This window comes from Sciurus vulgaris, assembly GCF_902686455.1.
Source record: "Sciurus vulgaris genome assembly, chromosome: 1".
NCBI classification, from domain to species: domain Eukaryota; kingdom Metazoa; phylum Chordata; class Mammalia; order Rodentia; family Sciuridae; genus Sciurus; species Sciurus vulgaris.
In genome coordinates this window covers 90,424,457-90,451,849 of record NC_136461.1, presented here as the reverse complement: position 1 = coordinate 90,451,849, position 27,393 = coordinate 90,424,457, and the positions used below count along the sequence as shown (strand labels likewise).

The 27,393-nt window shown below is 34.6% G+C and overlaps 1 protein-coding gene and 1 pseudogene across 2 annotated transcripts in view; both read left to right on the top strand.

The window, feature by feature from the left end:
* The window catches only part of LOC306644239 (2-iminobutanoate/2-iminopropanoate deaminase-like), a 33,592-nt pseudogene extending 16,604 nt beyond the window's left edge, over positions 1–16,988 (top strand). The window contains exon 2 of the transcript XR_013766943.1: positions 15,159–16,988. The product of XR_013766943.1 is annotated as a 2-iminobutanoate/2-iminopropanoate deaminase-like (transcript). The remainder of the gene's footprint in view (positions 1–15,158) is intronic.
* The window catches only part of DPH5 (diphthamide biosynthesis 5), a 36,635-nt gene extending 17,098 nt beyond the window's left edge, over positions 1–19,537 (top strand). Inside the window, exons 5-8 of the mRNA XM_079110968.1 lie at positions 8,327–8,447; positions 14,157–14,196; positions 16,997–17,100; positions 18,510–19,537. Coding sequence (XP_078967094.1) covers positions 8,327–8,447; positions 14,157–14,196; positions 16,997–17,100; positions 18,510–18,733 — 489 coding nt within the window. The 3' untranslated portion in view covers positions 18,734–19,537. The remainder of the gene's footprint in view (positions 1–8,326; positions 8,448–14,156; positions 14,197–16,996; positions 17,101–18,509) is intronic.
* Positions 19,538–27,393: the final 7,856 nt, after the last annotated feature.

The window sequence follows — 27,393 nt, the reverse complement described above, 5'->3', positions numbered from 1 at the left end:
GTGTAAAAAGTTAGTTATTTTTAACTCCAACAGTCTTAGTTGTGAGGGACTAAAAGAGTGCTCCACAACTGTTTTCTAAGATTTTTTTCTAAGCTGATTACATGAGTTTTCAAATTTTGATGTTTGTTTTCCGATGTTCACCTATGCATGATCCACAACAACTATGACTTCTGCATGGCCAACAGTGGTTTTAAGACTTCAATGATTGTTCAGACACATTCCCCAATTTCAGATAATATTACAATAGAAAAATGTACATCTTAGACTCTGTGATGTAATATATTCCCTAGGGTGTCTTCTTGAAATGCATAACTTAAAGATAGATATTTAGCGGACGATGTAGACCATCCCGTAGGGCGCTGGCTTTGCAAGCAGAAAGGCTGGGGTTCAAATCCCCAGCCCCATGGGTTTGGAAAAAAGAAAAAAGCAACAAGAAAAGATAGATATTTATAAGGCGATAACATTAGCATCAGACACTAGTGCTATGTTTCTGTCTGTAAAGGACAGTCTGTACTGTATTACCTAGAAGAATAACTCAATTTAGTTGACTAATACTGACCATTTATTGATCTCAAAATATTTCTTTTGATTTTGAAGAACCAGAGAAAAGTGTACATGGATCATCACTTATTATGTTTAAATTGTCACAGAATTTTGCTATCTTGCTCTAGGCATGGTGGCACACACCTGTAATCCCAGCTGCTCTGGAGGCTGAGGCAGAAAGATTGTGAGTTCAAAGTTCTTGCTTTATGGAGGACGTCAACTAATTGCAGATCAAAAATATTTGGGGGAAAAACTACTCCTGTGATTTTCTTGTCATTATTCCCTAAACAATTCAGCCTAACAGTTATTAATACATGCGTACATTATACCAGGTATTATAAGTACTATAGAGATGATTTAAAGTAATAGGAGAATGTGTGTACCTATACGCAAATACTGCACCATTTTAAATAAGGAACTTGAACATTCTTTTTTTGTGGTGGTGGTACTTGGGAATCGAACCCTGGGCCTTGTGCATGCGAGGCAAGCACTCTACCAACTGAACTTGAGCATTCTTGAATTTAGTATTTATAGGGATATTGGAACCAAGACACCAAGGGACAACTGAAGTGATTTTTTTAAAGGCATTTTGTATTTAAAAAGTATATAAAAATGACTCAATAATTACCTCTTCTGTCTAGGACATGAATGATTTGAGTGGTACAAAATGTATACCTTCACAGAAATTTCACTAGTCCACAAACAGAACCTAGAAAGACACTTCCTGTTTTTCACACAAGTAGTAAATCATTTCATATCCAGATTAGATAATAAAACCAAGATGAGGAGAAAATGATTTGTGACTGCCTAGAGAAATCCTAAACACAACTTTGAGAAAGCCAAATATTTTGAAAAACTAATATTGTAAACATGGATATAAATTTAGGAACTTACATGGAAACTGCCAATTCTCGCAGTAAACTTTTTCTCAAATGCCTTCATCCATTCTAGACATGAGAACAATGGCTTCTCTATCAGTGTAGAAGATCAGAAGGACAAAGTCACTGACATTTAGTTCTAAGATGTCTGGACAACAGACTTATATGGATGTATTTTTGTTTTGTTTAATTTAAAAAAAAATGCTTGTTTTAGTCAGCTTTTCACTGCTGTGACTACAGGAACTGAACAGAACAATTGCAGAGGAGGAAAAGTTTATTTGGGGGGCTCATAGTTTTAGAGGTTTAAGTCCATGGACAGCTGACTCCACCGTGGCTGAAGAGGGTGACAGAGAAAAGCCGCTTACATGATGATCAGGAAGCACAGAGACTCCACTTGCCAGATACAAATATATACCTCAAAGCTACACCATTTTTCTCTTTATTGTTTATACTAGCATTTATGGAAGAAATGATAGCCTTAATGATTGGTTCTCAGACTTCAGTATTCATCAGAGTCACCTAGAGGTCTAGGGAGACAGATAACTGAGCCTTATCCTTAGTCTTTCTGATACAGTAAATCTGGGATGGGATCTGAGAAATTAAATTTCTCACAAACGATCAGCTGATACTGTAGTTAGTGATACAGCTACCACACTTTGAAAACCACCAACCTAGATGAATAAACAATTTAGAAAGGGAAAGAGTTGTATTATCTTTTTTGTAGCATGGCAGAATTGGAGGAACAAGTTTCAGTACTCAGAAATACCCTTGCCAAATGTAGAAATGTTACCGGTTACCTTGTCATGCTCTCTTGCTTAAGACTTTAAAAGAGAAGTAGACACTACTTTCAAAATACATTCTGTCATCTCTGTGAAAGAGCTTTCCCATGATTTCAAAAACAGCCATCTAGTTTGTTAAATATAGGTACCACTTTGAGTGTTGTGCAAGACCTGAACAATTCCATCATCTTTACCTCAGGTTCAAGAGTATGAAATTTCTACGAATGGGCACAGGCTTTTAAGCTATCAGTTTATCAATCCTTTTTGAGCTATCCTGTTGATTTGTTGTTTTCTAAAGGAATAGCATGGAGAGTTTACAATCAATCATTAAATATTTTTCATTAGATTTGCAGTTGATTAGCCAGCAAGATTCTTGCTTATCAGTATTTATGATGATTGGTATTGGCATACCTAACACTTTTGCATATGTAGACAAACACCTATATGTAGGTAGTTTATATGCACTCTATTATAGACATGTTATAAAAATAAAATTCCTCTATAAATCTCAGCGACTTGGGAGGCTGAGGAAGTAGGATTACAAGTTTGAGGCCAATTTCAGCAATTTAGTGAGAACCTCAATTTAGCAAGATGCTATCTCAAAATTATAAAAAAGTACTGGGGGTGTAACTCAATAGTAAAGTATCTTTGGGAGTCATTGGGTTCAATTCTTAATACCATAAATAAATAATTTAAAAATTCCTTACCACAATCTCCATATTCCTAATGAAAATTTTTCTTATGAAATGTAAAGTATACTAGCGGCTTTTGGGTTAGATATATTTAAGGTAAATAATGATTCATGCATTCAACAAATAGTTTTTTTCTTATTATTTGCTTATTAAGTGCCTTTGAATGCACTGATAAAATTGACCTATATTGACTCTGTTCTTTAGGAGCTTATGTTTTGGTGAAAAGAAGAGGCAATAACAAGTAAAAAATGATTGTGTAATTTTCTCATCATTATGAAGTGCTCCCACTTTCTCTGACTGTTATATGAGTGACCTTGAGTATTGCCATATGTGCTTTTGTTTATATAATCTGCTTTGAAAAAAAATGTATATCACTTTCAAACACTAGCAGCTCATTTCCTCCTTTTTTCATACTACAACACTCATTGTGTTAATCAGCATTGTTGACCTTGTAGTAGTTCTTGCTGTTTGTTTTCAAAAGCATGAGTTGGTTTCATTGTTGTCTAGGGGCTAGATGGAGGAATGACAGCTAGCTTAGTACAAAGAACGGATCACTAGGTAATAAGTCTCTTAGAGCTTCACATGGTTATCTAACCTTAGAAGAACTCATCTAGCTCTTTTTTTTTTTTTTTCCCTTTAGTCATGTAAGAACTTTTACTACCTGCTAAATCACTGGTATTTTTTTTTTTCCCTTTTATTTCTACTTACTACTGTTTCATTATTTTCTTAGCACTTTCCCATCCCTTTTTCAGTTCATAGTTTTATCTTTTTTTGGAGGGGCGGGTACTAGGAATTGAACCCTGGGGGCACTTACCACTGAGCCCTATCCTCGGCTCTTTTTTATATTTTATTTAGAGACAGGGTCTCGCTGAATTTCCTAGAGCCTCACTAAGTTTCTGAGGCAATCTTCCTGCCTCAGCCTCCCGATCTGCTGGGATTACAGGTATGTGCCACTGTTCCTGGTTCATGGTTTTATCTTTTAAACTGTGGTTCCAGATATGCCATTCTTCTACTCAGAAAGTTCTGGTAAATACCTTGTTTTTTATTTTATTTATTTATTTTTTGGGTGGGAAATGGAGGTTGATTCCAGGGGCACTTTGCCACTAAACTGTATTTCCAGCCCTTTTTATTTTTTATTTTGAGACAGGGTGACCTCTAACATATGCTCCTCCTATCTCAGCCTCCTGAGTTGCTGGAATTATAAGCATTCCCCACCACACCTGGCCAAAATGTTCAGTTACTTGTGTTTTTGCCATATTATTAAACTCTTTGATTTACTCATAGTTATATCTTTCCTTGTACTTTACCACAGTGGCATGCATATAATCAGTATGTAACATGTATTTCATTAATTGAATTGTTTATCCCTCCACCAAAGTCGGATCTTGTCTTTGGAATTATATGCTTTAAATTGTGATTTTTTTTTTTCATTTATTCTTTTTTTTTTTTTTTTTTTTCCGGTGATACTAGGGATTGAATCCAGGGCCTTGTGCATGCTAGGCAATCACTCTACCAACTGAGCTATATCCCTAGCCCCTTCATTTATTCTTAAATGTAATTGTCATTTATATGTGAGAATATGAATTTTGTAGCTCTTCTGTTTATGAGGTCATAGTCAACTTTTAGATGTATGTTTCTAGTATGTTGGCCAAGTTCATAATCTTTCTTAGTGTCAACAAAAATCAGTGTTAAGCAAAATTCATTTGGTGATGAAAGCAACAATAGAACAACTCTACTCCGTGTAGAGAAAACTAGTCACTTTTTATTATGTGGTTTTGTGGTGCGTGTTTTGACAATTCTGCTGGTTTGGCTTTCCCTCATTCTTCATAGATTTAACTGATTTGACTTAAGACACACATGTATAGCCTTATAGATTTAGCAGATTTTTAAACAAAGAACCACAGAAAATATTTTTATTTGTAATGCAAAATAGCAAAAGTAAAACCTAATGATGAAATGAAGTTTTACAAAGATTTACATTTCTGAAAGGAAGGAATTATTAGGAGCAGTGAGATGAATTGGGAACTGTTTAGAGTCCCTCAGGCAAGTGTTGTTAAGGGCTCAAAGCAAGGTTGGTAGGGAATGAATTGAGTGGTCAGTTTTGGTATAAATTATGTAACTATAATTAACAGGAATCGGCACTTTGCAAGATCAGGAATTAGAGATACAGATTAGAGGCAAGTCAAGGATATTAGATATTTCTAGATAAATGCTTTATGCTGTTCTGCTGCTTAGTTCATACTATCTCATTCTTCCTCCAGGCCCAAATTCTGCTCTATACTCTATCCTTTAAAGTCCAACTCATACCCTATCTTTTCAGAAGTCACTTTCAGGTGCTAACAGGGGAAATACTGAATTCAAATAATAATTATACCTCATATCTGATAATTATTATTTACTGCTTATTATTATTTTCTTTCTTGTGCATCTTCTCACTCTAACTAGATTGTGCTATTATACATAATGACTGAATGGTTTTGAATTGAGGGGGTTTTATAGTAGTTTTTTTTTTTTTTTCTTTAATAGATAAAACAATCCAATGTCAAATTAGGTAAAATGTGTCCTCTAAATTACTCCAGGTTAAAATGTAAAGGGTCCATGACTATGACCTGTTTCTTAGAAAGTGACTAATTTTGTAGTCTTTAAATTTAGATTTGCAATAATAATGTTTTAGAGAAAAATAATAATAGCACAGAGGCTTACATTATAAGGCAGCTCGATATTTAGGCTTCAGAAACATCAGTTATCCTCTGTATGGTTTTGCTCCAGATTCTTTTTATAGTTTACTGGTAAGCCCTCTGGTTGTGAAACAAAGAACTGATCCTTCTGTTCTTTGAGGTTCTGACATCTAAATGGTGAAACTGTTTGCATAATGTTCCAGGATTCATTGAAGAAGTTTGCACCACAGCCACAGAAGTGGTTACAGTTTATAAATCAGGGTCCTGGAAAGCAGTACTTCTGTGAGGTTGTCTTTAATCCCCGAAATTAAACAATTCAAAGATACTTTTGCACAAAACGCTTCAGTTGGTGTTTCTATGTGACTAGCATCTCAATTCTCTTTTAAGGACTCCTTACTTTTCTTTTTGAATGATAAACTTAGTTATTTCCTTCCCTGACTGTATTTCCACATCTCTTAAAATATATGACCCATTTAAAATGTTTATATAGAATTTTTTTCAACTTAGTTTTCCCATGAAGTTTTTCGTGAAATAATATTTGAAAGTTTGATCCCAGAGGTGAAAAAAAAATTTTTAAAGAATGTATATAGTTGAATATATCAGAATTAAGTCACAAGTATAGTTTCAAATATATTTGAGCTCACTCCAACAGGAATGGAGCTAGATTATATTAGGGTATAGTGTTTTAGAAAATCTTCATATCATTATAAACATTATCATTAAAATTACATCATTAAATCTGTGACATTTACTGAATCTTTACAGTGTGAGACACTATACTTTTTTAATTTAACCTTTAAGATCTCACTTATTCTATGGTTATTATACTCATTTTATAGGAGGTTTCCTCCCAAGGGCCAGGAAGATTATTTGACTTTTCAGCCAGTACATGTAGTAGATAACCTATATTAAATATTTATTGGATAAATTTGCTGCTCAGGACAATAACAGTCACACTTCAGGAGGAGTAGGGCCATTCCTGTGAGCTTGGTGCAGGGTGACTATATTCCAGAAATCCCACATTGGAACTCAAAATACATTTTTCACAGAGAAATCTTGTTACATGTGAAAAAAAAGATTCATGACTCTGAGTACTTGGCATACTGTGGGCCTCTGCACACTGCCCTGTGAACTGGACTGCTACTGAACAGCATGACTTCCCTAAGAGAATACCTTGTTTAGACAGCTTTCATATGGACATGGGGAATAAAGCCCCTATTTGATAGGTAAGTTGGAGGCTGTGAGGAACATGGTGTACCTCCCTGTAGAACTTGAATCACTATAAATGTTGGTTATAGTTTTTAAGACCTCAAAATATAAAACCTGAGAAATTTTGAGTTCTAGGGAAATATGGATGAAGGACTCTGAATACCCTTCCTTCTCTGATTTCCTTCCTGTCTGCTTCCCCATCACCTCTTGCAGCAGCCTCTGAAACTAATCTGAGAAGCCTAGGCTGCTGGAAGCAGTGGATGACCAACCCCAGTTTCTTCATTTCCAGATGAAGAACACAAGACTTAGAGAAGCCAAGTGACTTCCTGAAGTCACAGAACTATTTCAGGCACACCGTTAGTTTCTGACAGAACTGATGTGATGTTCAGTGTTTAGTACTTTCTAGCTATTATAAATACTTTAAAGCATTGCTTAAATTGAATAACTAAATCTTCACATAACAAGGTTAGTGGTGTGTTTTACTGTACATTCAGTCTTTGAAAATAAACGTCCTTTGCACAGGGCCCAGATAAGAACTAATATTAGTATATCACTCCACTGTTCAAGTAACTTTTTATAGGTTATTTGATCCTTGCAATCCTAGGAGTAGGAGGGACAGTGTTTCATCACTCTTCCTACTTTAGAGATACAGACTTAGAATAACGTCACACAACTAACAAGGTGCACAACCAGTTCAAAACTAGATTTTCTTAATATAAGGTTTGGAATTTGACTAAACTTAAGTGAACTAGTCCAGCAAGCCTGGATCAGAGAAGCAAACTGCTTGGTTGTAGTGATGGTGAATGAGTGGACCACTTGGGTGGAAAGGAAGAGATTTGAGAAAAGGCCTTGATCATTAAACTTTATAGTGAGGAAAAATATAAAATCTTGCTAAGCTAATGGTGTATAGCTTTTAAACAGTCACTGGAGTTCGTATGCTATTTGTGAATTTTATTGGGATAATGTGATAGAAAGGAACGTTCTCTCAGACCCAAGATTGAGTATTTCTTTTTTATTAGTAATTAACTGTGTGATCTTGAGTCAGTTGACCTTCATAAGCCTTGGTGGTCTCAGCTATAAAATAAGAAAAATATTAACCTAATAAGCCTTCTTTTGAGAATGCTCAAAAGTCTTATTTTCCCCCCTAGGTTCTTTGTATTTCAATGTTTTCAGTGATACATAGCTAAATTTGAATTGATTAAATGTTTCTATACTGACTGCAGGACTACTACTGCTAAAAGGGACATCAGAAAGAAACCAGCTACTGTGCACCAGAGAACTTCTGTTACTTTTTACTATGACAGATTTGATCTCTGACCCTATCAAGTCTGGGTCTCATTTTATTTATTTATTTGTTTTATTTATTTATCTATTTACTTATTTTGTGGTACTGGGGATTCAGGACCTTGGGCTTGCTAGGCAAGCACACTACCACTGTACTACCAGCTCTGGTTTTCACTTTTTATTTTGATTTTAAAGGGATTAAATTCTCTATGAGTTAGTAATGAATTGTCTCATCATTAATTAATGTTTTGATTTTTTTCTAGTTATATAAATTTGGCGAGACAGTTTCTATTGTTTTTTGGACAGACACTTGGAGACCAGAAAGCTTCTTTGACAAAGTAAAAAAGAACAGACAGAATGGCATGCACACATTATGCTTACTAGGTAAGAGTTTCGAGTTTCCTTGAAGTCGTAATATGGTATTAGTGGGACTATAAATTAACAGTCACTCTGGAAAGCAGAATGGAGACCCCACTCCCCCACCAAATTAGGAATGGAAAGTGCAATATGACCTAGCTATCCCATTCTTTGGTATATATCAAAAATATCTAAAATCAGCATACTATAGCCATATAACCACTGCACTGTTTTCATAGCAGCACAGTTCACAGTAGACAAACTATGGAACCAACGTAGGTGCCCATGAACAGATGAATGGATAAAGAAAATTTGGTATATATACAAAATGGAGTTTTACTCAGCCATAAGAAGAAGAATGAAATTATAGCATTAGCTGGTAAATGGATGAAACTAGAGACTCTTCCTAAGTGAAATAAGCCAAACCCAGAAAATCAAGGGTCAAGTGGTTTCTCTTATATGTGGAAGCTGTGACTGAAATAAAGGGAAAAAAGAGAAAGTAGGGGGAGGAGGGCAATTCCATGAATATAGAAATCAGTGAAGTAGAGGAAGGGGATTGAGGGGAGGGAGGAGGGACAGGAAAGGATAGGAGGGATGGTGGAATAAATCTGACCAAACTTTCCTGTGTGTATATATAATTTACCACAGTGAATTTCACCTTTATGTGTATCCATATACACTAATTTAAAAAACTATATAAAAAGTCACAATATGGAATTGTCAGATTGATCTGATTTTGATTTGTGTTATGGTAAAAACTATTCTATGAGTAGTTAACTAGAGGTAAGAAGGATACAATCTAGCCATATTGTGTATGTGATACTTCTCCATACTCCCAGGGAAACATACTTTGTCTTCTTCAGATAACACATGGCTATTCCTGCATACACATAATAGATCATTCTGCTGCCTCCTGTGAGCTGTAGATCCTCTCCAGTATTCCATCTCTTACCCATTTGTCCATCAAAGCCTTCTTTTTGTTAACTTATTGCACATCAGGAGACTTGTATTTATTCTTACCATTCAGTTTCCTGTATCTTCCTACAGTGTTTCTTCAAGTCTATAGTGTTGATGCTTTCAGAATTACAGAATGATAGATCCAAAAGAGACTCTAGAGATCATTTTATTGAAACCTGTTTTACAGATAAAGTTGAGACCTAGTAACACTGAATAATTTTCCCTAATGCCATGCAGCTAATCAGTGGCAAAACTGGTAGAATCCAGATAATCTAGTCTTCATTGCTTTCTTCATTGAACCATCCTGCCCAAAACCTATTTCCTGTTTGGTGTAGAAAGAGCTAGGATTGCTCTCTTTGTATAGCAATATTATGGAAACAGTAGAACATGGGCTTTGCTCCTCAGCAGAGACCCTAAAAATGTATTGACTCAGATTTGTTAGTCCCTATACTAATAGTATATGTCATAGAAACTCAGTAGTACTAAGTAGTACTAGACTGCTGAGCAGAGCAGTTAAATGACATCCCAACTTCCAAAATGATATGTAGAGTTAGAATCAGAACATAAAATCCCAGTGCTTCTACTTATTATTCTACTTACTGGCTAGAGAATATCATGGACCATTCCTTAATCTTTGTCTTCATATTTATTGAATAGGAGAAATCCCTGTTGCCTCATGGGATTGTTTCAAGCAGTACTTCTCAAACTATTTCTGATAAAGGACCAGGGTTTTAGTTTTTAAATATGTGTGTGTGTGTATGTATGTGTGTGTGTGTGTATATATATATATATATATATATATATAACTTTTATATGTGTATATAATATATATCACATATATGTGTATATATATATCACACTTTTTAAAAAAAATTTCCATTCTTTTATTTCAGTGTTAGATTACTTTAAATGTTTGTAAACACTTAGTCTTACTTCTTTTGTTGCTTTGTCATTTACTGGTGACAGAAAGGTCACGTATAGGCATGAGCCCTAAGAACATACTTTGAATTATACTGTTTTGTTCATACTGTGAAATCACCCAGGCAAATGTGTTCAGGGCAGAGAATGAACCCATGATTTTGTCCTTTATAATAATACATTAGAAAGGATTTCTGTTTGCCAAAAACTTTTCTGTTATTGGCATATGTCCACTTTTATAATAATAATAATAATAATAATAATAATAATAATAATATATTATTCAGTAATATATGTTTTTGTGCAATCCAGCTACTATGGAATCCAATCAATGTGTCTTAATAGAAAAGATTATAACTCCCTTTCAGTAATGGGAGGGATTTCCTGTGGGATACAAATTAGAAAATTAATGTCTAGAGCAGGGGTTAGCAAACTGGTGCCCATGCATTAGTTCTGGCCTGCTGCTTGTTTTGTGAAGGTTTTATTGGAACATGGCCACACATTCATTTCTGTTTTGTCTGTGGCTACTTTTGTGCTACAGTAGCATTGAGGAGTACCAGTAGCAGACTTGATGATGCTCAGAACCTAAAATGGTTATCATCCAGACTTTTGCAGAAATTCCCCAGCTCCTTACCTGGAGTGAAATTTTATCTACTCTCATGTGCTACACCCTGTATCTTCTCAGTGACTCTCCATATGAATCATTTTATTAACTTGGGTTGATTTCTTCCCTGCTTCAGAAGAGCAGGGATTTCTCTTAAAATGGCTCAAAGTTTGGCACAGTGCACCTGTTCAGTAAATATTTATGGAAGTTAATTGGTTAAATTTTTTTTTTTTTTTAGTTTATTTTCTTAGATTTGGTCATTACCCATTGACATAGAAAACCTTTAACTCTTTCTAGCTCATTTAGTCCTAGCCAGATTATATTCCTTTTCTTCTATTCACATTGATATCTAATTAATTCTAGATCTGATTTGGGCTGTAAGTACTTTTCTGGCTCATGTCTCTATCCCACAATAAGCTGGTATTTTTCTAATATATATATATATGTATGTATATATATATATATATATATATATATATATATATATATATATACTGGTGTATTTTCTAATTTTAGTTTATTGCCAATGGGATTTAGTGCTTTCATTAGCAATTAATTAATTAGCCATATAGTTTTGTCCTTGATTCCCATAAGAAGAGACTGGTATGTATTTTTTCGTAATCCTTACTAACAAGAACACTATAATAGACTTATTAGTTGGTGTGGCCTGTGCCATTAGATATATCCATCTTGTTAGTCCAAGCTTAGATCCAGTTAAGGTCAGCAGTGGGTTGAAGCTCAGAGGAGATTGACAGAGGAGGACAGCTGTTAAAAGGACTTTTATTAAAGGAAGAAGTACAAGTATATTTAACTGAGGAATAAAAATAAGGATTCATTAATGCTCAGATACTAGCATGGACTGAGAGTTTTTAAAACAAAACAGGGAGAGAAGTGTCTAAAAGGTAGGCTACTTTTCATTCTCCAAATCCATTAAAGATGAGGGAAAGGAGAGTAAATAAGCAAGATACATCTTTTGGGAAACTTTTAAAAGGCAGGTAGAAAATCAGCTTATAAGGATATTTATATTACTATGCAATGAACAATTTTCTCTGTTAAAAAAATAAGAAATAAAAAAAGAAAATCAGCTTATAGGTTATTTATTAATAAGTACTTATTCCATGCTCAATGTAGAGTTAGGTTCTTTGGGAATACTAGGAAAGTATTAGGCATGGGTCCTGCTCTCAGAGTTTTGAAGTCTAGCTTGGAATTAATGTGTTGTGCACATGAAAGTTTAAAGAACAATTAAGTTCTATTGTATGGAGAGACAGGAAGGACAAACCAGAACTTTGGCTCTTGAGTTCTCTTTCTAAGAGGTGTCTCTTTTCTTAGCTTTCCTGGGAAAAGACAAACAAGGTTAAACAATATATCTTCCTTGCTTCATTAACAAAAGCAGGAACAGGGTATGAAGTGTACCATGTCCTGATTCCAACTCCTCAAATCATAGATCTCATCATTTAATCATCTGGCATTCTCATCACTTAAATTAGTATGTATTTATTGAATGCCTGGTGTGGGCCAATAAACCATAAGAATAAATCATGGTAGGAAACCACAGAGAATTTAAAATTTACTTAGCCAAGACCCATATATATGATGTAACTAGCAGTTTTGTAAAAGATGGTGTTAATTGTGTAGATATTTCAAAGAACAAAGAGAGAAGTTGTAAAGATTTTATGAAGGAATTACAACTTACATTGTTTAAAAGGTGGGCAGTAGGAGAGCCACCTAAGTAAATTTATCCAGTAAATGTTTATGAAGTATCACCTGAGTATTTCACATTATGCTAAATCCCGGCACTAAGATGAGTAAGAGAAGTGCTTACATTCTAGCAAATAGAAGTAAAGAAGGAAGTTTATGGCTTGTGCAAAAAGAGAGGGAAAATAGTATACCTGATTGTCTAAAGACTAATTTACTGATGCAATCTTATGTTCAATTAAAAACCATTTGCCTGTAAAAATTCTAAACTCTCTTTAAAAATCAGTTTCTGTAGAGCATATCGTTAATTTTTTTTAAATTGAAAATATGAATGATCTTACTGTCAAAAATATACATTTCTGAAGCTTAAGGTGAATGAATTAATAAATGTGTTGAACTTTTAAAACCTTATAAGTATCATTGAAAAGAAATTTAAAGTCAACTTTTACCATTAATTGTATTAGAGGCCATATTTTCAATAACATTCTCATATGTTCCAGACAAGTAAATATATTAAATAATTGTATTTTAAATGTGAAACATATTTCACCATTGGCTTCAAGAATATTTAAGTCTTACATATGTGGGATTAATCTATGCTATAATTTGTAAGCAAATTCTTTAGTATCCTAAAGTATAAGAAAAATTTTTATATTCACTTAAGAAATTTGTAGAAGTCTATCAAAGGCTCCTTGGTTGCACTATATTTATTTTTACAAAAACAAACTTTGGCTGAACCATTTGTTTTGGCATGTAAAACAGGAAGCAGCTGTTGCTCTTGCTGTTGTGTGCAGAGTTCCTGTGAGGATGTAAAATGATTCTGCTTTTTCACCTTTTACCAAATAATTCAGCTAAACCATCAGTGATTAAAAAGTGTAAAGGATCAAATATTTGTGATGTATGGACTGTCAAGCTTTCATGAGAGCCCAGATGATGTCTGTGCAGGTCCCTGGATGCCCTTGTACCTGGCAGTGTCTGACACACAGTCAGTGGTCTGAAGCTGTTAAAAATATGAATACTTGGTATTAAAGTATTTTTTCATAATTATGTCGTTTTATCATTCATAAGAAAGCAAAAGTTTCTTTTCAAAATGTGATAAGAATCTTTTTTCTCTTTAAGTTGCATCCATTAATTGTGATAATGGACAAATCAGTCAGAATAAGAATATGACAGCGCTTTTCAGTTGAGTCTGTGCAGTTACCAGCTAGTAGAAATGAAAACAAAGATTTTAATTAGCTGTTAGGTAGTGTACATGCCAATATTTATCTACTTCTTTCCTTTGTCTTCTTCTCCAGTAGGAAATTAGATTCCTGCAGGAGAGTCTCAGGGACAAGCTCATGTTTGTTTTCTAACTAGTGGCCTTTGTACAACTGAAAGCTGTTTTCTAATTTCCCTAAGAAAATGAGTGGACACAGTGTGAGCTTACACTGTCACATAAGCATTTTGGAAATATTTGGGAAGAATGTTTTCCCAAAATTTAGGTGACTCTTAATTAAAATTTATAATGGGGTTTTGGATAAAGTACTTAAATAAATAAAATAATTATTTTTCATTTCCTATAGACATCAAAGTAAAGGAGCAGTCTTTGGAAAATCTAATCAAGTAAGTTCTTATTCTGTGAATGCGTACATATATTTTAGTCCCTTCAATTACTCAATAAGTTCTACTTAAGTCATATGAGTTCTAAAGATTACTGAAAAATCAGCTTTTATTAACAGCTAAACATTAAGTACTTTTATAAAATGATAAGCAGAGTGATAGAGTGGAAATTGCAATAGGTTTCATAGCTTCAACTCTGAGAACAGTGGTATGCATCTAATAGTTACTCAATAAATATTTTTGGAATGAATTAACACATTGGAAATCAAAAAACATGAGTTTGAGTTCCAAGTTTTCCCCTAGTATTGTGCTCTTGGACAGTTCATATTCCTCTCTGAGACCTTATTTCTTCATATATATTGATAATGAATATCCTTTTTTGCTTAGAGAGATGGTAGCCAATGTAGTAGACACTGTCCACATATGACTCATGAGCACTTGAAATGTGGCTAGTACCACTGAGGAACTGAATTTTTCATTTAATTAATTTAGAACGAGTACTCCGTTTATTGGAAAACTTTTAAGTTGGAACAAGTTCAGGATGCAAATCTATATGAGCATAAATTTTATGACATAAATGCAAATCAAATATTTCCAAAGAAAATTTAACATCAAAGTTAAGATGTTTTATATATATATATATATATATATATGTGTGTATATATATATATATGTTAGATTTCAAAGACAGTGTGAAAAAACGCTTTAATAATTTTTATGTGAATAAATATTAAAATACAATATTTTGGAGATATTGGTTTAAATAAACTGTATTATTAAAATTAACTTTGCCCCTTTTTTTCGATACCAGGGATTGAACCCACGAGTGCTTACTACTGAGAGACATCCCCAGCCTTTTTTATATTTTATTTAAAACAGGATCTTGCTGAGTTGCTTAGGTCCTTGCTAAATTGCTGAGACTTGTAATCCTCCTGCCTCAGCCTCCTGAGCTGTTGGGATTACAGATGTGTACCACCACACCCAACTTAACTTTGCCTTTTTAAAAACTTTTGTTATTGTGGCTACTGGAAAATCTGAGATTATTTTGTGGCTTGTATTGTATTTCTGCTGAATAGTGCTGATTTAGAATTGTTTTGTGAGCCAGTAGAATAATCAAAAGATATGTCATCCCTGAGCAGAAAGGTGATCAGCACCATGAAAACCCTAGGGGTCCATTGGTCCCTACAGTCAAGCCATGTTAGTAGACAGGACCATTTACATTCCTGGTCAGCTTGTGCAGGAGGGATAGCAGCAGAAACTAAACAAGCTATTAGTAACGTGGGTAAAATTCTGAAAGCTGCAGGTTATGACTTCACTAATGTGGTCAAAGAAACTCTTTTCCTGACTGTCATGTCTTTAGTACTGTCAGTAAATCTGTAAAGAGTATTTCAAGAGTAATTTTTCTGCTAGAGCTGCTTACCAGGTTGCTGCTTTAAAGGAGCATATATTGAGATTGAAGCAGTAGCTGTCCAAGTACTTCTCACAACAGCAACTCTGTAAGTGGGCAGTATTAAGTCTCATCATGTCTTTCAGTTAACATCTTCATTTTTACACTTGATGTTGAAAAGTATGCATGTGACTAAAATATCTGAAGTTATTGTGGAAATACTATATCATAGATGGATTTGACATGAATATTAAATAATGAATCCAGTTTTTGATGCTGTGAATTACACTTATGTGCACTCATTGCTGAATAGAACAAGGGTGTTCATTATTTAGTCACTCAAGTAAATAAAAGTGCAGGGGAAATAACATGTAGGAAAGATATGTTATTGTTCCTGAAAAATAATAAAGAGCAAACTTAATTCAGTATGATCCTATTAATTTAATGATGTGAAATATTTAGTTCTCATATTAGATATGTGAAGCTGCTTTTACTTGAGTAAAATAAATTTTCAGTCTTGAGTGTTAGAAGTAAAGAAGAAAGTGAATCAAATTTTTATATAGATAATATTTTTCTAATGAAAACAAAATAGACAATCAGATTTCCCTTTAAAAAAAAGTTTTGTAAAAAGTCATAAAAACTAAAATATAACATTTTGATTACTATGATTACTAGGTAAACCTGGTAAGCGTTTGAGGCATACAAAAGTAAACATATAAGATTTTCAGATCTTTATACTGCTTTAGTTTTCTTAAGGGAGAAGTGAAGAAAGAAATACGTAATTTAACATGTTAATAAAAAGATGCCTAGCATGTGCCAGGCTCTAGATTCAATCCCCAGCACTACAAAAAGGAATAATAAAAAATAAAAAGACTATAGAACCTGATTAAACTAGGTATAGGCCACACTGACAACTTATTTTGAATTATTTTCGCCTAAGGCATCACTTAAAATAAAGAACATTGATTTAGACATTGATTCTTGCCATCATTTCAATGAGATCAGAGGACAGTTGAAATAGAACAATGTAAAAAAACTTACAAAACTTGAGTAATCCCTGTATATTTAAAACTGGCTATCAAGTAGCCAGGCAAGGTGGCACATACCTGTAATCCCAGGACTTGGGAGTCTGAGGCAGGAGGATCGTGAGTTTGAGACTAGCCTCAGCAACTTAGTGAGACCTGGTCTCAATAAGAAACAAAGGGCTGGGAATCTAGCTCAGCGGTAAAGTACTCCTGGGTTCAATCCCCAGTACTGCCAAAAGAAGGAGGGGAAAAAAAAAAGTGGGTATCAGGTGAAAACTTCAGACACAATGCAGGTTGTGCTACTCGAGTATACCTGGAAGAGTAATTGCATTAGTAACATACTGTATAATTTCATGACTAAAAACAATGACATCTAATTTTATGCTTACAGGGGCAGGAAGATCTATGAACCTCCTCGGTATATGCATGTAAACCAAGCAGCCCAGCAACTTCTGGAAATTGTTCAGAATCAAAGAATACGAGGAGAAGAACCAGGTATTCAAGACCATGTAATGGCCTCCATATTATTATTCCTCTGCTGCTACATTGAGATATGTCTGTAATTTAATGTTTGACACAGATATACATATATATACACCCCCACTGAAGCAAGAGTAAATGTTTTTGTATTACACTACATTTCTTCTGCTTTTTTTTCTAACTTTAAATGTCACAGACTTGAAGTTTTAATGAAGGAAAAATAAGGGAGTTCTTTACAATAAAATTAGTCTAATTCCAGAATGTGAGACTTTTTCACCAATTAATCAGATTTGATGTAATTATGATAATGTATAAATAATTTGATAAAATAGAGAACTTTCATTTTGACTCTAATAAATGGTGAGATCAGTCCTGTAAAAACATTTTTATTTTACTTTTTCTCCTTCTGAACATTGAGACCAGGAATGGTTTTTTTTCAGGGTAAAAAGAAAGAAAATTTATCTTTATATTCCTAATAGCTAGACATAGTGGTGGTATAGAATAAAATGTGTATTGTCAGTAAATCTTTATCAAGAATATTGTCATATTCTGTCTTTGAATACCTGTCCTCTGATAGAAAAGATACATTAAGAACTTCTTGAGTGGCATTGCATATTTTATTCTCATTAGTAGGTCTTGCTAAATTTGTGAAACATAGTTTGCAAGGATGTTCTGTATTCATAACTTCATACCAAGTTCTTTGCATGTCTGCTTTTCCTTGTGTAAATCATTGCCCCATTTTGATCACTGTTCAATCAGGACAACTTTCCCAAATAAGCAATAAAACCAGTAACAGGTCAGCCCTTCAACTCTAACACCATAGTAAATGATACTAAAAATTGCTAAAGTTGGTTATTCTGAACTTAAAGCATAAATAATGCCAAAATGCCTATTATTTGTAAAGGATTCTAGTTTACTAAATACTCTTATATCCATTGTCTTAGCCCTCACAACTACCATTTAAGAGAGGTGATATTTAATTTTTTAAAATAAGAGAACTAAATTTTTTCATATAATTATTCAGATGGCCAACCAGGAACACAAATCTATGTATTTTTCTTATAATTCCATAGTTTTTCTGGTATATCTTGGTCAATATAAACCTATCTTATTGAAAATATGACTATGTCATGAACACATTCACTTAGAATCTGTTTTAAGACAAATGCTATGCAATTATAAGGAATAGGATACATCTAATTGATTATCAGATCCTTAAAATGTAAGTTCATGTAATCCCTTTGAATTCTCAAACAATAAAGTAATTGGTCTACAGTGATAGCTAAAGATATTTAAAGATATTGGGGGCTTCTTTAAATGTACTTGTGGTACTAATATTTTTTGACATTTAACAGGATGATGCATTTGCTAAATTGAATGTATTTTTTTTTTCTTTTCTTTCTTCTTTTTTTTTTTTTTAATAGCAATCACTGAGGAGACACTCTGTGTTGGTTTAGCCAGGGTTGGAGCTGAGGACCAGAAAATTGTAGCAGGCACTTTACAACAAATGTGTACTGTGGACTTGGGAGAACCATTGCATTCTTTGGTTATCACAGGAGGCAGCATGCATCCGCTCGAGTTGGAGATGCTAAGTCTGTTTTCCATACCAGAAAATAGTTCGGAATCCCAAAGCATTGATGAACTGTAAGCATGGACATTTTCTACTGTGGCACATTAATGTCAGTTAGATATGGATATACACATCTTTGTATAAGAAATTGAGTAGGTCTTTTGTTTTAGCTAATAAGTATAAAACAAGTGACCAGAAAAGAAAGAAGTTGACTCAACAGTGCTTGGTTTCCTGTGGCAGTAAGTTTTTTCCCCATGCTATCATCAATTGTTGCTCTTTTGGCAACTTTATGAGATTGTACACACATGGAGCAGGTTAAGCTAAAAAACTTATAAATTGACATTCATAGACAGAATCATTTAACAGCAGATTTTATTTATGAAAGCAATTAATACAAGGTGGTTGGTTCAGAGTATGACTTAGAGGTAAGTGGAATGTGAATCACTTGAATCTGGTTTTAAAGGGTAAGAAATGTAGGGTGGCAAGTAAAGCAAATAAAAGATTGGTAACATTTTACATATTGATTTTCTTTCTGTCATAAAAAGTCAGCTGTCCTGACTGCAAGATGAGTTAATCCTGACAGCGTCTGGTATCAGGACTTAAGCAAAGGTGGAAGAAATAGCTGCCTAACCAGCAACCTACTTAGAACTCAGCTGAGCACATGCCATACAGTGACAGCCTTCTGAACAGGGCATCTTGGTTAGTTGACATCTTAATTATGTAACTCTTATTCTGCTGTATTTTGAAAGTTATATAATTGTTTAATTATAAATGTTCAGCCAGACATGTACAGTTGCTGTTTGATTTTAAATAGACTCTTCCACACCCAAGCAGATAGATGGAAAGCTTGCTGACTACAAAATAAAATTTTTTAAAAATTCAGATTTGAAGGCAACGAGATTGGTCAAAATCCATTTATAGCACTTTATTTAGTAAAGATGCTTTCATGTTTATACAGGTAGTCACATTCTTCTTACTAGTTCTGGGTAACTCTCTTTTATTGTGTGTCACGGCCATAAAGTTTTATACTTTTTGTCAGTTCAGAATAGAAATAGCTTTGTTATGTGGTAGTTCAGTTAGTCCAGTTTTGAATATTTCCATGGCCTAATCAATTTGATCTCTTTGCTTAGTAAATTTATTGACAGTTGAACAAAAAGTTCCCAGTTTCATGATCTTATCAATTAGTTAGAAATTATTTTTACTTATTTCATTGGGGATAAAAGATTTTTACATATATGAAACATCCCATTTTTAATTTATGGACACAAAAGGGGAAAGGGCCAAGGACCTTTAAGTACCAGTTCTGTATTATTTTCTCCTGAGGTGTTAAACCAAACAATTTAAATGAAGATCTACTTGTTTTGGTTATGGTGGAATAGCTTATAATGTACATACCCTTCCTCCCAATTATAAACTCAAGTCATAGGATAATAAACAGCTGTCTAAAGACACTAGGGAGAAGAGGGAAGACAGAATGAATCAGATATAACTTTCCTATGTTCATGTATGAATACACGACTAGTGTAACTCCACATCATGTTCAGCCACAAAAATGGGATCCTAATTAGAATAAGTTATATGCCATGTATGTATAATATGTCAAAATACATTCTCCTGTCATGTATATCTATAAAGAACAACAAAAAGACACAAGGGAGTCACCGGAAATAGGCTGAACACTATGCTAACCTGGCTTTCCTCCTCAGGGCATTCCCAGACAGGTGAAGGGTGACTGGGATCCTAGAGAAATTTGCAGTCCTACTGTCTTGAAGTGTTAGAGGATGGGCTTAGGGGCTCCTAGATGAACTGGACATTGAAATAGAAGATCTTAGAAACAAAGGTGCTGTTTTAGTCAGCTTTTCTCAGCTGTGACTAACAGACCTGACCAGAACAACTGTAGAGGAGGAAGTTTATTTAAGGGCCCACCGTTTCAGAGGTCTTAGACCACAGAAGGTGGGCTCCATTCCTCAGGGCTTGAGGTGAGGCAGAACATCATGGCAGAAGAGTGTGGCATCACGATGATCGGGAAAGAGAGAGAGGGGGACTCCCTTGCCAGATACAAATATATCCCAAAGCCACACCCCCAGTGTCCACCTCCTCCAGTCACACCCCACCTGCCTTCAGTTACCACTCAGTTAATCTCTATCAGCAGGTTAATAAACTGATTCTCCTCTGAACCTTCTTGCATTGTCTCACACATGAACTTTTAGAGGATATCTCACATCCAAACCATAACAGGTACCAAAAAGGGTACCTGTTTTCTAATCTGTCTCTCCTTAAATCCTTGCTGACTCTTACATTATGCATGTATAAAGAAGACTCCATGGAATCCACTGGCAAGTCATGACTGAAAGGCTAAGAAACAGAGCAGAGATTGCTCACTATTGCAAGAGAAGACAGTTTAAGTTTGAAAAGCCCTTCTGACAAGGTAGAAGGGCTTAATGAGCACCTGAGCTTTTAATCAAAACCTCAGAATGGTGATGTGTTAATAAAAACTAGGCCCAAGACTAGGGATCTGTAGTAACACTGAGGACAAAACCTATAACATAATATAAAATTAAGCGTGCATAAAATCAAGGTGACTATTAATTTAAATGCATGCTAGAACAAAGCATAACCCTTTTAAATATAATAACAAAATGAGTCAACATATTCACAATGACCAGAGACAATAATATATTATAAGGCATAACTACATAGTTGAAAATAAAAAGCATATAATAGAGAACCTAACATAACCTAGCTATTGGAATTAGTAGACAAAGATTTTAAAGCAGATTTTAGAACTGTTCACGGATAAAAAGGAAAGGTGATAATGAGTATAGATGAGAACTTTCAGCCAAGAAGTATAAATTTAACAAGTGAGAAGAGCCAACTCATTGAACATAGCAGTAGACAAGCAATATCTTTGAATAGAAATTGTCCAATCTGAGGAAAAAAAGATTGGAAAAGAAAAAAAAAGAAAAGCATGAAATCTCATGTCATGGAGAGCAATGTCAAATAGTTTAACTATAGGTTGTTTGATTCCCAGAAGAGAAACTAGGGCAGAAAAAAAATTATATAAATAAAGACCAAAATTTCTCCAGCTTTAGTAAAACTATCAACACATAGATCCAATAAGTTCATTGAATTCCAAGCAGAATAAATACAAAGAAAACCATACCTAACATATCAATTAAAACTGATGAAAACCGAACATAGAAAACTGTAAAATCCACTAAGGGCAGTAGTAGGAAATTCACCAAATGTTTGTTGCAATTAAAACTTAACTAGGTATCTTTTATTTTTTGCTAAACTTTGCAATCCTATTCTGTCTGTAATTTAACTTCAATATTAATGAAATTGCAAAGTGAAAACTGTATTATTCATCAGCAGGAAAAGGATGAACAATATTGTTGTTGATCTACCCTGAAATCCCAACATTTGGCAGTTAAAATGGAAATATCTGAAGGCTACATATGTTTGTTTGTTTAGTGGTTATTAGCTTTTTAATACTATTTTGTTTTTCTGTGCTGGGGGATGGACCCAGAACCTTGAGCATGTTAGATAAGTTAGATAAGTACTTTACCACTGAGCTGCATGCCCCCCCACTAAATTTTAATGTTATTTTAAATTATCATACAGTGAAACTTTCCCATAATCTTGATACATAAGAGTATCATAGCTAGGCACAGTGGCATATGCTTCTAATCCCAGCAGCTTTGGAGGCTGAGGCAGAAGGATCTCGAGTTCAAAGCTAACCTCTGCAACTTAGCAAGGCCCTAAGCAATTTAGTGAGACCCTGTCTCAAAATATAAAAAGGGCTGGGGATGTGACTTAGTTGTTGAATGCCCCTAGGTTCAATCCCTGGTATCCAAAAAAGAAAAAGAAAAAAGTATCATCCTCTTCCCCCCCACAATTTCCCTTCCACTGTCCCTTTTCTATTTATCCCTCTATCCACCAATAATTCCTGGCAACCAATGATTTTTTCTCTTTTTCTGTAGTTTTGTCTTTTTGAGAATGCCATATGAATGTTTAAACAATGCTTTTGAGATTGATCCATGTTGTTTTTTGTATCAAAAGTTTATTCCTTTTTATTGTTAAGTAGTGTTCTCTTGTATGGATAGACTACAGTTCATGAAATGTGACACATTTTGAGATTTTTTTATGAAGTCTAATATTTGGTCTGGTTTCATTTTTTGAATATATTGTCGATGTCCAGTTGTTCCAACACTTTGATAAAGACTGTCCTTCATTGAATTGTCAATCTACTTCTGTTTGTCTTTTTGCTGTTGCTTTGTTCTGTGTCTCCGTTTTTCATTGAGTACTTCTGTCTTGATTACTTTAGCTTTGTGGTAAATATTAAAAACAAGCGAGCACATATGTAGCACACCTGTAGTCCCAGCTCCTTCAGAGGCTGAGGTGGAAGGGTCACTTGAGTCTGAGTTTGAGGCCAACCAGGTAAACATAGCAAGACCCCTTCCCCCCACCAAAAAAAAAATATATATATATATATCAAATCTTACAGTGTGATTACTTCTTCTTTTTTCAAAATTGTTTTAGTTGTTCTAGTTGAGTGATCTGCACCCTGACCTACGTGGAGGAGGGACAGAGAAAACAATATGAATTCGTTCTGCCCTTTAGAAGGATAGCTCTCCCAATCAGAAAAGTGGTCTTCTCTCAGGAGTTTTAAGCTTCTATATCATTCCATAGCTGCTATAGGATACCATAGGATTGCCTAGGGAAGTCTTTGCTTCAACTAATATAACTATAAATGTATAAACGTTACCTTCTTTTGAAGTCTGTAGCAGCCATTATGACCTGTGGACTAGTTAATGCTCAAGGAGAAGTTTGATGCATATAAAATGTAGACAACCTCTGTAGAATTGAACAGTGTTATGATCTAACTTGCTGCTTAGGATGGGAACACAGCACCCACCCTAATGTTTTTACTTAAAAATGTCAACCTTTTAAAATACTATTTTATGCCTATGTTCAGGAAATACTCTTTGGAATGTTTTTTGGTTTTGTATTACCTCTAATCCATTAATTTTTACAGTATAACTGGCTTACAAAGAGTATAGTTCACTTCAACAATTCATACGGGACCTTTCAAAGAGGATTAACTTCCTATTAAAAGGCACAATTTCTCCATTTTTTTCCAATAAATTTTGATTGCTGTGTCAGGATCAATGTATTTGAGTATTATCTCATTAGTATTTTTCTTGGTTATAGGAACTTGGCAGATAAAGTTGAATTGTACATTTGAATGTTGTAACTTATACTAGGCCTTAACTGTATAGATTAAGCTTAGAGGTAAGGCAGAATGAGCTGATAAATGTGTTTGAATGAACTAGAATTGCTTTAAAGTGCTACCCACTATGCTCCCTATGTTTGAACAGAATGAAATAATAAATGACTATCATTCTGTTTACATCTATTGGATGGGTTTGCTTCTCCCTGTCTTTGCTGTTTCCTGGTGTAATGAAAAGTTAGTTTATTGCCACAGTGTGGGTAATGTGATTGAAAAAGGAGGGAAAGAAAAGCATCAATAGTTTCCAGAGTTGTTCAAAGAAGTTGTACTTGATGAGCATTAGGGAGTTGCTGAGGATTCTGAGCAGAGGACTCTAAGTGGAAACTGGGAAATTAACACAAGGAGGCTTCTAGAAGGAAACAAACTAAAGGAAGATTGGTTGGTGCTGTATTGTGTTGAATGAGGGAAATTAACACAAGGAGGCTTCTAGAAGGAAACAAACTAAAGGAAGATTGGTTGGTGCTGTATTGTGTTGAATGACTTGCCTAAACCTGTTGTAAATAGAAGAGGCTGCTCTGAAGAGGTGTGGATAGGCCACTGTAGACTCTGATTAGGCCACAAGCTAATTCCAGAGAACACAGGAAGGGAGGGGAGTCCCTAGAATATGCTCCAGACCTCGCAAGTCAAAGTGCAGCATGCAGCAGGGCCAGCACAGTGACCAGGAAGCCAGGGAGGGGGAGACTGTTTTAAAAGGCCTGGGCAAACGTCAGATTCAGCAGAAATTCCTTGTACTCCCTGCCAAAACCAGAACTGTTTTTTTGAGTGTGTGTGGCGGGGGTGGGGCAGTGGGTCGTGAGCTGAAATAGATGTGACTTAAAACTGAACATGGAATAGATGGGAAGCCGGGCAATTAAATTCCAAATGTGATTCTGCTCATGGTCATCAGTGAGGTCCTGGAATGGGACAATGGAAATGAAAAAGGTGAATTTTAGAGAGGGAAGAAGGGAAAGACCTTATGAGAGGGGATTCATGAACTAGAGGTGACAAAGAAAATGTTTAGATTTCTAAGAATTTTATAAGGAATTGTGTCAGAAATTGGTAGTTGCAAAGAAGTTTAAATGGAAAGATGATTCTTTCTCTTTGTTTTGAATTTGCAATGCTGCTGTCATGGATATGACAGTAAGCCACTCATACCCTTAAACAACTTTGATAAATAGGCGGGAGTGAAGGCATGCTACAGAGCTGTAGAGACGGTTAGGAAGGGAGTAGGAGCCTGGGCACATAGTTCAGCGATAGAGTGCTTAGCATGAGTGAAGCCTGGGTTCAATCCACAGTTCTGCAAAACACAAGCACACAGCAGCCAAACACCTGCACCACAGAGTAGGTGTCCAGTAGCAGATATGCTGATGAAACCCTTATAGTGTGGCTGAGATTAATGTAAAGAGGCTGCTTGGAGGTGAGATGAGCAGGGACTAGGATTTGGTGCAGGCATTTTAAAAATAACTTCTGATTAAAAGGAAAATTTTAAAAGGAATGGAGCTCGTGTCAGATTCTTTGATCTTCGTTTCATATAATGAGATCATTCATAGAGGATGAGGTAAGAAAAAGAACAATTTGGGGTTAGTGGAAATATTCACAATTAATACTTTGAGACCTGTATATGAGGTCAGGTGATGAACAAGAGCCACCACGAGGCTCTGCTATGTAAAGAGTCATCTAGTATCTTGTCTGCTAATGAGTTCTGCTGCTTCTTCACTCTGCCAATTTTTCTTTTGCTTTTATATCACAGATCCTTTCTAATTTGTTCCAATACAATCCAGTTCAACAAACTGTTAAGACATAATTCAGATAAAGATTCTTAAACAAATTTTATTGAAAAGAATTTTGATACAGTTTCATGATTCTTTTAAAATACACCTGAAGTTAAACAAAATGTATATGTGAATGTGTGAAAGTAGAAAAAAGTGAAATATACATTCTGAATTTTTTATATTGCACTTGGGCAAATCATAACCGCTATCCTTAGCATCATCAAGCCACATCACAACATCTCAAGTGTGATATTTCCACGTAGCCTTGTATACAGACAGTTTTGGAAATGCTTTGATGCCATGACCTTCACCAAAGGAATCAAACCCAAATCCTTAGCCATATGTTTAAAAATCCTAAAGACAGAGGGGTAGAGTATAGTAGGCGTGTTTAGAATACTAAGAAGGGATTTGACAATTTTTCATAGCATTTCCAATATAAAATGCTCATTCTGCTTGTTTATCAATTTAGGAAAGCAAGAGAAAACTATCACATGGGAAAAAGTATCACTGAATTTGCTGCTATTTGAGAAAACAATGAACTTATTTGATAGACTATTGACAGGATAAACCTAGTTCAAAGTAGATTCTTCATTGAGGGTGGTATACAATGTGAAATATATAACCAAAACTCAAATACTAAAATTCAAAACAAAACTTTTTCCTCCCATCAGTATAAAGTAGAAGTTTTACAGTGGAAGCAACAATGAAAACAGATTTTAAAATGAAGAAATAGATTTATGTTTTATTAAACTAATATTTGGAGGGGGACAAGAGAAAAAAGGTACAAAGTATTCCAGGAATATTTAATTCACTTAATGATTACATGTTTTTATAGAAGCACCTTTAAGAAATACCTGTGAAACAATTTTGGATGATGATACACATGGGGATAAAATAGAAGACATACATAGGTCCTTTAAGTAATATGAATATGGCCATTCTCCATTAAAAAACAAAGGAGACTGTGGATGTGGTTCCTAATGTAAATATACAAAATACAAAAATTCTCAAGTGACCCAGGTTGCAGTCCCAGCTCTGCCAAATTCCTTTCCAACAATATGCAAAAAGGATAACATCTGTATACTTGCACTGTTTGTGTACTGAAAAGAATGGACAGCTCACAAGAATACTTGTGGGAAAAGTCACTTATTTGTGCAAAAAGGAGAAACACTGAGATGTTTTCTGTGACGTGTAGATTACTGATTTTACTTGTCTATAACTCTTGCTTTTATATCTGCTACTATCTACAATAGGTACTCACTATTAGCTAGACATTTGGTGAGCATGTTAAGTGTAAATTCCTAATAACTTTGGGGATAAAAGGATGTACAAGACAAAGACATTCTTCTTTATAAGCTTTCCAACATCATGATCAAAATTACAAATACTAAATTTTCAAAGCTGTGGTGGCAGCATAGATTTTTATGAAACAGATTTATTTATTTTGAAAAGATATATTGTATATATATATATATAAAATGTACAAATCCTACTTATCTTTTTCCTGCAGCACAAAATTATTTTTACTTCCTGGAAGACAATTCCTTAATAAAGTAAGTTAAGTTCAGTTTCTTAATAAAATAAACAGGAGTTCAGTTCCTTATACTGGCACAGAGGGCACTATCTTGATTCGGTCCCTTATGCAGCTTACTCCAACTGCCAATAAAATTTTGTTTCTTCTTCTTCCTTTTTTT